At 41.6% G+C, this 13,516-nt stretch overlaps 1 protein-coding gene across 1 annotated transcript in view; it reads left to right on the top strand.

Annotated features, from left to right (window-relative positions):
- The first annotated feature begins 1,626 nt into the window (after window positions 1-1,626).
- LOC147115388 (scavenger receptor cysteine-rich domain-containing protein DMBT1-like) overlaps window positions 1,627-13,516 on the top strand; it is a 37,292-nt gene continuing 25,402 nt past the window's right edge. Inside the window, exons 1-3 of the mRNA XM_085989655.1 lie at window positions 1,627-1,672; window positions 7,274-7,342; window positions 9,608-9,919. Coding sequence (XP_085845781.1) covers window positions 1,627-1,672; window positions 7,274-7,342; window positions 9,608-9,919 — 427 coding nt within the window. The remainder of the gene's footprint in view (window positions 1,673-7,273; window positions 7,343-9,607; window positions 9,920-13,516) is intronic.

Consider the following 13,516-nt stretch of genomic DNA (forward strand, 5'->3'; position numbering starts at 1 on the left):
TAGCAAAATTAAAGCCCACTGTATTTAAGGGACACTGGCAGCATGGATATATGCTTGGCTAAGGAACAGAAAGCAGAGAGAGAAAACCATTATAAAGAAGTGCCACACTATCCAATATGACGTGCCTTGTGCGATGTACGTTCTGAGCTAGACATTGGGCACCCACCAGATTGGTAGAGCATCAAGAAATGTGTCCAGGGCCCGCACCTGAAACAGAAGTTAGGCCTTTGCATATGCAAATAAGGGGCTTAACGCCTGGTTGAGGCCCCTTTACTAAATTATGTAAGCCGGTCTGACTGCTTACAGTCAAACCAGGTGTACCTGCAGCCTTGCGGCAGCCTCACACAGCCCGATATAGGGCGCAATTAAGAAGCAGATTACAAAAAAAAATGCATGTATGTGGAGCTAAGAGGTGCAGAAATACTGCTACCAGCTCTACATTAAAACGATGGTTTAGTATGGGACTAGAGCAACATATACAATGAACACAAATTCTGAGTCTGCCATGGTGGCATTTGAACTCAAGTTCTCAAGATGATTAATCCAAGTATCTGAATTTCTTGTCCAGCAACATACGTTCTGCAATGGAGAGGCAAAGAAACCGTGCCAATTGCAGAAAGAGAAATACAGACAGACACTGGGACAGAAACAGAGGCAAACAACTAAACCGGGTGAGAGACAGATGCAAAACAGACAGATCTGAGGATCCGAACGGCATTCTATAAGTGTAAATTAATTATTTCTACCTGCTTGTATTAATCTCCCTAACACTACCTCTCTCCATTACACTCTCCCTCATATGCCAACTCTTTTTTTTGCCATTTTTGTATGTTTGCCTTTTGTATCTATCATTACATCTATCTATCTATCTATCTATCTATCTATCTATCTATCTATCTATCTATCTATCTATCTATCTATCTATCTATCTATCTATCTACTATCTATCGATCGATCTGTCTACCTATCTATCTATCGATCTCTCTATCTATCTATCTATCTATCTTTATATATATCTAACTAGCTAACTAGCTATCTAGCTATCTAGCTATATAACTATCGATAGATCGACCTCACAAAGTGTTGTACCTACCAGGACAGTACGGCTGATGATGGATCCTCCCGTGTGACGTTCCACTTCCCCACCAGCTGTGCACAGAGAGAAGCCACTGAGTGGCAGCGACTGATTTAATCATTCGTGATGTTCTGTATACTTGGGGTATTTCTGTTCTTTATCTATCTGTATAAAGAGAACAACATTGTAGTAGCCGTTAATAAAATTGGCCGTTGTTGGATCCAAATCCCAATTCGTTTCTATGTTTAGCCCTGATCTGAAACCTGTGGGGCAATCTCAGGTTCTATAGCCCCTCCCCTGACCGCATTACTGACGCTTTCCCTAAATTGTTAATAATACCTGTTATTGGTGTATTGATTCCAGACCTCTGTTTGCCGCGAAAACTTCAGAACTGATTGGCCGGCCTGGATTTAAGAGCCTGCTTCCGGTGAATGGACAGAGCCGCGGTCTGATGTGAGCCAGATGCATTTCTCAGCGGGCTGAAGTATAGGTTCTCCACAGATCCATCGATCAGCTTCTCCTTCATGTCTCTGTAATACACTCACCGTGAAATGCAGGGGTTGGGGATACTCGTGCTGGTTCTGCAAGTTTCAAACTGTAAGTATATCTCAATTCCGCTTTTGCTGAAATGTACACATTGCCGAAATATACATTCTGGAAACGGTGCTTATCTCGGAGTGTTTCTGTATATTACAATCAATCACACAGAAACCTACGGTATTTATTGAATAATTTTCCTTTTGTTATATTTTTCATCCTTTTGTGAGTCTTCCTGATGTTAATGGTGATCTCACTGCAAATTCTCAACTCCGCACTGTCCAGGAAGAGAGGGAACGTCAATCCCAATCTACCAATAAAAATTTCTAGCAGTGGGAATCTTTGCTCGTTTCTTATTTGGTGCCGTGATTAGTGAAAAGGTTTCCAGACATTCTTCAGTTGAGATGGAATTCGATATCTGGTTGAAATGTATTACAGTCCGTGTCTTATTCAAACACAGAATCCAATCAGGGTGAAATTGCCGCGTGCCGATATTCTGCTGACTGAGCAAATGGACAGCTAACTAATTACATTTATTAATTATATAATATGATATGTTTAGTAATAATGTACTGAACTAAACTGATGCTAAACTATAGAATTTTGATGCCGGCTGATATTCTGTGATACGTAGAATGAATTTGTACTCAAAACTACAACTTAAACGAATGTAGTTCAGTATATTTGCGAGTGTGGTTTATTGATGTTATACTTGGATGTTGATTTGAATATTTAAGTCACTGCAAGTAACAGAGATAAATATCGGTGAAATTATTTCTTTGGGAAGAGTTCAGCAGATTTTTAGTTTCAATATCTTGCCAGTGAAGAAAATCCACATTTAGAAATATAATTTAATTCGATTCTAAAGTAATTTGACGTCAACAGACAGGAAACTTGAAATTATTGTAAATTAGAACCTAGTGGAAAATTAAAGACTCGGGAATAAAGATTTAGTTCTTGATCCTTGCTCTTCTCATGATGTAACTTAGTTGTACAGATGTTATAAACAGGGAGATAACTTCAGCAACTTGAATCAATAATTTGACCCTTTCCTTTGAGTATAATTTATAGTTCCAGCTGCTGCGAGTTTCTGCCATGTGTTTGTCCCTGACTATCATTCTGGGGCGAGGGTTTAATGCTGACTGCTGGCCTACAGAACTTGACAGTTGCCAAAGATTAATATCCCAGGATCTCAACGCTGCCCCTAATGTCTCTGAAACATGTTGATCCCATTGAAGCAATATCTCGCGCCTTGTGCAGCAGCTCCCGCAAGCACAATTTCAGCAATGTTTTACATTAACCTAGCGGAAGGCGCTTCAACATCCAATAAGTAACTCCACGATATTATATACCGTGCCATCCATAGAGCCTCCTCGCCCAGTTTGTGCCAGATTTAAATTGACCAGTTCTGCGGTTCGTTCCGATATGGGGTGGGGGGCGGGAGTCAGCTCATTTTCTGTGAAAGGAAATGTAGGAAAAAGACCAAACCCAGCAGGATTCTCCAGTCACACGTGCCTGATTTACTGATATTTAATTGATGTCATATTCTGACCTGCTACTGCTGTTACATTTTGGCCATTTGTAACATTTTTCTTCTGCTGTTCGATTTGCTGCCCGGGTTTTGCTGAAGGTGATGGAAATGAAAGTCGGACGCGTTTGATGAGGGCCGATCCACTGCAAAAGCAGTTTTATTCCAGGGCAGCAAAACGGGAGTATGTTAATTTTTGAAATAGGGTTACCGGGGTTATCAGTGGCCCATTATACAACTCTCTCAATCGAAAGGATCATCGGACAGAGTGTAAACTGGGCTGCAGATGCGTTCTGCCGGCTTTGGGCTATAGCCCAAGAACAATTTCACTCTTTTTCAACACCAGCGGCCTAACTTGTTTAAATTTGTCAGGCAGCCTTTTGCTCACAACGTGAATAATCCAAACTCAGTCCTGGTAAAATTCAATTTCGGTGGGCCAAGACAACGGCGGGTGGGCGAGGGGCGGTAGCCGATCAGTCAAATGGATATAGAAAGCATGCAGGCTGCAAATGAGCGCCTAATCCGCTGCCGCCTGCTTTGGCGACCCGACCCAAGTTAACTGTTATCCCCAATGGAATAGATGTTTCAGCTTGCCTGGGGGCTAATACCTAAACCTCCCCACTTCCCTCTGCTCCTTAAAGAAACTCCTAAAAACGTAACTATATGACCAAGCTTTTGATGGTTTTTGACAATATTTCTCCTTATGTAGCTCCGTGCCAATTTCTTTCTGATTACGCTCATGTGAAACGATTTCGGCCATTTTACTCCGCTAAATGCAAGTTATTGTTGTTGCCAAAAGCCACCCGTTACAGAACCGTCCCATATTTATTACCAGAACTGGCAGAGGTTCCGCAACGCCGAATTAAGCATTGGTGGCAAGTTTAAAATATTCCTCAGCTTAAAGGTAGCCTACCTAACTTAAGGAAGCAGCAGCCCCTTCTACCGCGGCTCACACCAAGCAGCTCAAACACTGGGCAACTCAACAGCATCGAAAGCAGTGTTTCCCGGCTGCAGGTGCGTCAGGCTTGCACGGTTTCGTTCTGTGTGTTCATGGATTGATTTGCGAGACAGGTTTACACACGATAGAAAAAAATAGACCAGCCGCTAGGCGTCAGATATAAATAAGGGTTCCGTTAAAGGCTGGTTCGCACTTGCCTCGATATTACGGACTCGTTTAAAGGCCGTTTCTCAACCAGTTCCGTAGTAAGGACTCCGTTAAATGCTGTTTAAAAGCCGGCTCCAAGTAAAGCACGCGGTTAAAGACTGTTTAATCAACGAGCTCCGAATTAAGGTTCCAGGCCAGTTCACAGCGGCACTGAGATAAGCTTCACTCACAGATCCAAGAAGAGCGGCGGAAAAAATAAAACAAGTATTATTTATTAAAGTTCGTGCTGTATACAATTCTACTTGAGTTGTATAAATCGCGCCCAAAAAGTAACATTAGACAAGTTGTTGATGATAATTAAAAACGGACCAGAGGGAAACTGGCAGTTGGAGGGTTCGGTGAATAGTTAACTGTTACAGATCATTCATGTTCTGAACTAAACAGAAATAAATTCTGAACTTGGGCCTTTTCAATGCAAATTTTCAGTTTGATTCAGTTTGATTCGTCCTTGTTTTCAAATCCCTCCATGGCCTCGCCGTCCCTATCTCTGTAACCTCCTTCAGCCCCACAACCACACCCCAGCCCCCGAGATCTCTGCGCTCCTCTAAATCTGGCCTCTTGAGCATCCCTGATTAAAATCGCTCAACCATTGGTGGCCGTGCCTTCTGTTGCCTGTGCCTAAACTCTGGAATTCCCCGCCTAAACCTCTCTACCTCTCTACCTCTCGTTCCTCTTTTAAGACTCTCCATAAAACTTAGCTCTTTGACCAAGCTTTTGTTCATCTGCCCTACTTTTTCGTTATGTGATTCCGTGTCAGATTTTGTGGCTCGCAATGCTCATGTGAAGCGCCTTTTGACGTTTTATTACGTTAAAGGCTCTATCTAAACGCAAATTGTTGTTGATGTTGATGGAAGAATATGAAAAAATCCCAGATATTAGATATTTTCTTCCTAATTCTTTGATTAGGATTTGTAATGCAGTGCCCGATATGGTGGTGGATATAGATTGAAAAGTAGCTTCCAAAAGGGAATTGGATAAATGCTTGAAGGAGAAAATACTGCAGGGATATGGGAAAAGAGCGGGAAAAGAACGAATGGGCGAATGGCCTCACTTTGTGCGTCACTATTATATTATTTTGTGATTATCTGTTAAAATGCTAAACTTGGAATCATTGCAAGAAACCAAATTATCCACGTTTCTAAACAATCACAATAAGGAAGAGACGGAGACTGTTCCGTCTGCGTGGTAATAGGAGACGTGAATGTGACGTAAGGGGATGTTTGAAATTCTTCCCCAATTCGTAACACAACCAATAACGGGATCAGAAATAAAAACTTCGTGTCCCTTATGTAAATACAGAGCCCAGAATCAAATGCAAAGTGTCTGATCATTTTGGAGACTTCTTTAATCAGTCCGATTCCAGTGTAATAAGAAATATATTTTAAATTCTGTTATTAAAGTACAGTAACTATAGTCAGCCGATACACAATGTTACAAACATTTCCGTGATGGACACATCGACCTCCGTGACAAACAGGGATACCGCCCTCCATTACACACAGCCACACAGTACTGGACCTTTCCGAGCCGGCTGAGGTAATGAAAGTGACCCCACTCATACAGAGAGGTGAGGCCAGTGAGACTGACGGGCTGTGTGGAGAACAGAACGGGTAGGAAAGAAACAAGTGACATCGAAACAGTCAGAGAGAAAGGAGAAAGAGATAAACTCGGTACAATGAGGGGGGGGGGGGGCGGGCGGGTGAAAGATAAACAACAAAATATGACTGGTAAAGGAGAGATAAACGAGGCACTCTGTGAAATGGAGACATAAACTACACAGCGAGGCGCAAAACGGGCGTTAGTGGATCGGTTATTTGGATACATTTGACTTTTATCGCTGGACGAAATAGAAGTGATAGGGAACAGTGCAACCGGTTCGGAACTCTCCAGATGTTCCTTTCCGTTGATTTAAATGGATGAGAAAATCACAAGAGATTATACCAGGCTGCCGATTCGCGGTAACTCGTTTCTCGCCCGACCATAACAGTGAAAATGACCGCTAACCGCCTTCAATGAAAGAGAAAGTCGGGCGCGGAAATTGAATGTCATCCCACAGAGCGCATACTCAAATGGATTTATTCCTAACAGTCAAAGGCTCTGGTCAAATCCCATCTGGAGTACTGATGTAATGACGGGGATGATAATATTGCCTTTTTAGAGGGTATAAAAGGGACAAGAAAAATGCTGGATGTCTGCAATCTAACATGGATTATGATGTTAATTTTGACGTCAGTAGAAACAAAAATTGGGGAGAGATGTAACACGGGCGGCTGACTCGCTCTCACCCGTTTAACATAACGCACAAAGCCAAGATCTACCCCCTCGAGGAATTTGGCCTTATTTTCTTTGGAAACTTTCCTTGGACTTTTAGTTGATTTAATTGCATTTTTACATCAAAGCGACTCCTAGTAAGTTATTCATTAGGGTCAATTTGGCAAACCAGGGCCACAAGATTCAAAATTAGTAAGACGGGAAGTCGGAGAAAATGAATTCACGCAGTAGAATCTCTGAATACATTCTCAGGGACGGTTATTGAGACTAACAGGATGGCTGTTTCTCCGACTGGGTCTGATGCAGTGAATGGGGCTCCGTAGGGAATTTTCTGGGGACGCACTTATGTACTATGGCCTGAAATTCTGTGGGCTCCCAGTTCTCACAGGCTGCAATTCCGCTGACTGGCGAAGCCACCAAAGGATACACGTTAACGACCATTTTCAGTCGTTTGTACTCTTTCTCTTGGGTTCCGCCGACATTCTCGCGGGAGATTACGAAATCCGCTGCGGAATTTCCAGGCCTATATAGAGAAATGACGCGAATGCAGGCAATAACAGAACAATATGGAAATGTAATAAGGATATCACATTGCGCGGCGGGTCGGCTATTGGTGTGTTCGGGTTCAATTATTTGATACCACTAACCAGTCTCTGTAAATTTTCAGAATTTGTATCACCTCCATTTTGTATTTCAGTCTCAGCAATTCGATCATCGGTGCAACCTCCCAGTCAAAGTGCTGCAGTTCAAGCAGTGAATGACAGAGGTAAACGTTTTCTTCCTTGGAAGATAAATATATCGCAAATTATCCAAAAATATAAGAAACTAACCCTTTGTATTGAATTACCAAACCTTGCTCTGAAGAAACACAACATATATCTCGTTTTCTGAACAATTACAATGTTGATTTATTGAGATTCTGCTCTGAGACTGGAGGACAGCAGATTTGGCCGCAGGTCTGCTCTCAGTTACCAGCTCCGGTAATTTATTTTTGCTGAAAGCATGCTCGTCAACTGCATTACATTTGTTTTATTTGAATATGTACATTTTTCTTTTAACAATAGTTAAAACCGTGTTTACCTGGCAGAGTGCTTCTCCAGCCTCCCGACAGCAATCCTCCCACTCCTTTTCACGGGGCTCCTAATGCAGTTACTCAAGCTGAATGCCCCTCTCTATGGCGATCTATCGTTTCCACCATGATCCTTAATACTTTCGCAGGTTTGTACTGCAGCGTAGTAAGTGCCCAAGGACTAGAAGGGGTCCGTCAAGATGTCAATCATTAGTTGGTTCTTGTGGCGATCTGAGCCTCATATCAAAACTCAGCTTCTGTGTAACAATATTATAGAAATATCATGAGCCAAAGGAGCGCCAGATATCCTTCACCGCCCAAAGCCAGCCGTTGACTATGGATCATCAAAATGTGCTGAGATGGAAGACTAGAGTAAACTAAATGCATTGTGAGTGCAGCCTCGAAGATTGACGAGTAACCTGTATGATGTGTAAAGATGGTCACACAGAAACTGCATAATAATAGCATAGAAGCATTAAAGGGTTATGCAGCAGGAAGTCATTTGGGTTGGTGCACGAAGAGCAAGATGCACAACATCTATCATCCCCTGAGCGCTTGGAAATTCTGCCATTCACAGACCCAGAGGACTCTTTGTTGTTGCTCTCTGAGTTCCAGGGGGAACTTGAGGTAATTGTTGACTCTACGAAGCAAGGTATCAATAAGTTGTTTTATGCAGCAATGCAGTGACAGATACAACTATTGTCCTCATCACGCATAAAGGTACAGTGGCGAAAAATTAGGGTGATGTGCAACTTCACTGGCAGTGACTGAGCTGTGTCTGCCCTGCAGTGCGGCAGCCGGACCTCGCACAAGTCCCAAAAGTCTCGCACAACCCCCGTGGAAATTATGGCCTGCGAATGCACTGGTGAGCTCTCTGGCATCTTGCAATGAACCCTGTGTAAACTTAGATCTTGCTAATAAACCATTTATTCTGGTGTCCCAAAAGGGGGCCGATTCTGCTGAGAGAAAGTTACTCCAAACACTACCGTTATATCAGAGCAACATAATGATATCAGGAGTTGGCCAGGATCCGTTATAAATTTAAATTGCGTAATGACACCAAACTCTCAAAACAACGATTTTCACAGTTTCCTTCTTATCCTTTCAAAATGGTTGCCAGTGAAACGGAACCTTTACCACTCTCAGTGACCACTTTTAATTAGAACAACCTGCACTGGACCTTAAACGCGTTGAAACAAAGGAAACGTTTGTCCCAGTGTATCATGTGATTTATTATGCACTCTGCACACTCATGTTCGTTTCAGGCTCCAGAACATGCATATCACACAGCGCTAGATTGAATTGGGAATTAATGCATGTAGGCGCAGTCCACTGGAACACGATGTATAACTGGTGGCAGATTCAAATCCGCCCGCTTTGGGCACTGCTCAAGTCGAATTTCTCGCCCCACGTGACCAGCGAAATAGACCTGGCGTTGCAGATCGGTGCTCATTTATCCTCAGTACTGTGGCTCCAAATGTGTTGTAATTCGGTCGTGTAGAAATGGGAAATGGGCCATTCAGTGTAGATGGCTTCAGATTTGTTTTGCACGGGCTGCGGGCGGCACGGGCAATGCCACATGTATTGTCCATCTCCTGCCATCGCAGTTGGCCATGATACGTTCCAAAGATTAATAAAGGAAATGGTTACAAAATCAGAGTTATACGCCAACAGAGAATGGGTAAGTGGCAGAGGCTAAATATTTATATTTATGTAATTCCGCCTGTGACACAAAATCACAGAGGGATCTGTTGGAGATGTTAGAGGCGTTATGCTAAAATCATAAAAGAGCAAAATGTAGAACAAAGTGAAACGTTAGTGCACAAACTAACTTTAATATTCTGATTAATCATTGTAATTTTAGTGTCATGTTTTAAAGTGGCTTGTAATGATTATAAGATGATTCTTTCAGTTCAGTTTGGTAGTACTTACATAATTAGCGTTTCTCTTAAATTTTAACAGAGCTTAGAGACGTGAGATTGGTGGGCCCGGAGGCGCCATGTCTCGGGGAACTGAGCGTTTATTACCAAGGCCAGTGGGGCTCAGTCTGTAGCAGCCTGTGGAACTCAGCTAATGGAGAAGTCGTCTGCAGGCAGATTGGCTGCCAATATTTTCACACATCAGTAACCAATCCCATCTCACGAGAAACGGAAACTGTTTTACTGGATAAGGTTCAGTGCAAGGGAACTGAGCCTTCTCTGTGGGAGTGTCCCTTCAATGTTTCGGGCCAGCAGAGCTGCGAAACTGGCACGATTGTAAGCGTCTTCTGTAAAGGTATCTGTGTTGTTGCTAATTACTGATGAATATGTTTTTCAATTGTTTTAATCGTTTGCATGAAAATTATCCAACAAGATGCTCTGCATTCACCATGTCTGTCGCACACTGAGTTCTCAATCTCAGTCCTGCAGTCACGGGTAGACTCCCAGCGGAGGTCTTACAGGAAAATGCAGACTGAGCGGTAATTTTAACTGTTTATCAGTTGCCAAAAATGGGTGAAAGCGAGTTACCCGCCAATTTTGCATCTGACGGCACATTGTTTGGGCATTCCAGGTCTGGCAATAGTTTTTTTTTACTTTCTATCGGATTGCTTTAACGTTAGATTTTGTTTTGTGATTTTGTTCCTGGATGTGTGTCGCTGTATCTCTCTCTTTCTCTTTCTCGGCTGATATATTTCAGAGAAACGCAAATATTCTAAATAATATCAATAAAACACAACTGATATTTAGAGTTGATCTATTTGCTTTCAATATTCAACACTTTTATTTTAATATGAGCAAAATCAAGTTAAAATGAGGGCCTTTCTATGTCTTTTTTATATGTCTTTGTTTCTTCCCTTTCCCTGTTGTCCTCCATGAGTTTGACAATTAACATTTTCCAAGTGTTAGCAATACATCACTGGTAATACAATTATAATTAGAAGTTTTAGGTCTGTTTTCGAAATTCAACTCATAGAAACTGAAATTGGAATGAAAAGGAACACGTGCTCTGCCTGTTTTGTCCGTCTTTCCTTCTCTTTGGGTGGAATTTTTAACTTAAGCCGGGGTTGAAAATGTCTGACAGTGGATGAGCTACCCCTGATACACGCCGCCTGATTTTCCTTTCCATTGAAGTTAATTAGAGTTATTCTGTTTCATTTTGAAATTCAACTCATTGCAGTAAATGGAAAGGAAAGTTGAGCAGAGTGTCTAATTTGTAGCCAATTCAATTCCACACCCATTACTCCCGCAGAGAAGTTGATAGTTACACTCTCTTTCACCAACGCAAACACACACACAGAATGTTACTAATTAGAATGTCTACACTTTATACTTTGAAAATAACATTTGTGATAATTGCACACCTTCTTTTTGCTTTAAAATTATCCATTTTTGAAAAAAAAGCGTAGTTTAAATAAGAGTGAGAAAAGACACTTTGTCGTAAATTTTGTCTTTACTGCCTAGGCATTAAGTTAAATCTGGCTGTACCACAGAGAACAATTTGGTATGGAGGATTGCAGAACAAAAACAGTGCCTTCTGGATTTTCATTCCATTTATTTAATTAGACCTCTGTCTGTGACTACCTAACATCCCTGTGCAAAGGGTGAGGCAATGTCTTGCTTCTATGCTTTAAATAAAGAAGTCTGCAAAAGCTAAATACAGTGGCTGCTGGAAATCTGAAATAAAAAAAAAACAGAAAGGGCTGGAACATTTAGCAGGTCAGGCAGCATCTGTGGAGAGAGAAACAGAGTCAACGTTTCAGGTCGATGACCGTTCGTCAAAACTGGAACAAGTTAGAGACACAACAGGTTTTAAGCAAGTGCAGAGGCAGGAAAAGGGGGAGGGGAGGAAAGAACAAAAGGGAAAGTCTGTGAGAGGTTCGAAGACAGGAGAGATTGAATGACAAGAGGGATGCTGGTGCAAGCAAAGGGATATGGGAATGGGAAAAGTAAAGAATCGATAGATTGTTGTAGAAGAAGTGTTTTTTCAAACATGAGAAGGGAAAGCAAAAGCAATGAAAATGAACAGGGTAAAAGAGACAAACTGAAATCCCATCGGAGAGCAGAGCAGAAATTCCTCAAGGTGGCCATTCCTGGAAGGGAAGTGGCAGTGAATTAAACACTGAAACAAAAGCAAAATACTGTGCATGGTGGAAATCGGAAGTCTGGCATTCATTTTCACCAACTAAATACACTTTCTGAGGTTTCTGAAACAAACATTAGGTATTTAATCATAACTGTCTCCTTTTTCTGATTTTGTCTACCCCTCTCTCTCTCTCTCTCACATGAGCCCTCTCTGCTATTTTTAAATGTAAAATGAACCACAATAAAGCTTATTACAATTGCCTTCTAGCTGTTCTTCAAATAATTTTGAAAATAACTAAGCACAAACAACTAGAAGATAAACATATAATTATTAACACTGCACATGCTCAGTTTGCACAATTTGTATCAACTACGACCATCACAAATCCACTCAAAGCCCAGGCTGTTGGCAATTGCTGAGCCCTAAAGACTTTATTGAAAGAATTAAAAAACATAATGGACAATCCCGTTGACACAATTAATCGTGCTCATTCTGAAATATATATATTTGTGTCAATGCCTTATTTGATCATTACAACTGTCATGTAAAGAGACAAAAAATGGCAAACCATTTTTTTGTTTTAGAAAACACGTTCAATGATTAGTGGGGAAAGGATAATGGCCGAGAAATTCGGGTCGGTGGCTTCCCGCGGGTGCACGCCCGTGGAATTCCGATCCGGGGCCTCGTCCAGCTGCCGGCGCGCAGTGCTTGCGTATCCCAGGGGCGCAGTTAGTTCGATGCGTTCCCTGGGATCACGTGGGCAATGGGCAGCCAATCGGAGCAGGGAATGCTCCATTCATAAGTCTGACAGGAAGTACTGTCAAGACTTATTAATACTACGGCCCCAAAATAGCACTAAACCTTCAAATACATTTTTTAAAAACATCAACTTTTTAAAATGAACTATCAACTACATGAAATAACTATCTTAAACAATAATGTAAATTTTTGAAAACAATAATTTTTATATTCTAGCGGGGCTAAAAATAAATTTACCTTGCTTTAAAGTGTTTAAAAATAACAAACCTGTGGAAAAAATGTTTTAATTATAATTAATTCACCACTTACCTTGTACAAAGCAGGCCTTACGCCTGCTTTTTACATTTCTAAATTCTGCAGACTTACCCTCACGGAAAAACCTTTAAAAAAAAGAAGTTCCATGCGCACGTGCAGACTCCCCCGCACATGCGTTCGACCTCTGAACCTCTTGGTTCAGAGGAACGGAAGTGCGGGTTTCCTGCGCATGCGCAGTGCATGCAGGAAACCGGCACTTCCATTGGGTCTACGGGTGAATACCCCGTGCCTACTCACCTATGGAGACCCGAAGTTCTGGGCCAAATTATTGGCCCGTAATTTCCGATCGGAGGCTTCCTGCGTGGAAAAAATCTACGCTTTTACCTGAAGGTTTCCGAGGTCCGGACTCTTCCACTCCTGGGCCTGTCCACGACGAAATGCGGAGCGCCCATGTATCGTGGGGTGCATGCATTTCGCAAGCGTCCCTGGGATCACGTGGGCCAGGCAAGCCAATGAAAGAAGGGAATCCCCCTTCATACTTTTGACAGATAGACCTCTCAAAAGTGTGAATGGTGATCACTGAAAAAAGACACTAAAACATTAATATTTTTAAAATAACTGTCACGTTTTTAAAATGAAATAAAATTATATTAAATAAAATATTTTAAACAAAAATTTAATTTTTTGAAAAATATAATTAATTTTTTTATGGGGCTAAACTTACCTTTGTTTAAGGTATTTTTAAATTATAAATTAGTGATTTTGTAAAAACAATTTTAACTCTTTTACCAGGTG

Source organism: Somniosus microcephalus, chromosome 6, assembly GCF_052327205.1.
Source record: "Somniosus microcephalus isolate GS21.2 chromosome 6, FLI_Smic_1.0, whole genome shotgun sequence".
Classification (NCBI taxonomy): domain Eukaryota; kingdom Metazoa; phylum Chordata; class Chondrichthyes; order Squaliformes; family Somniosidae; genus Somniosus; species Somniosus microcephalus.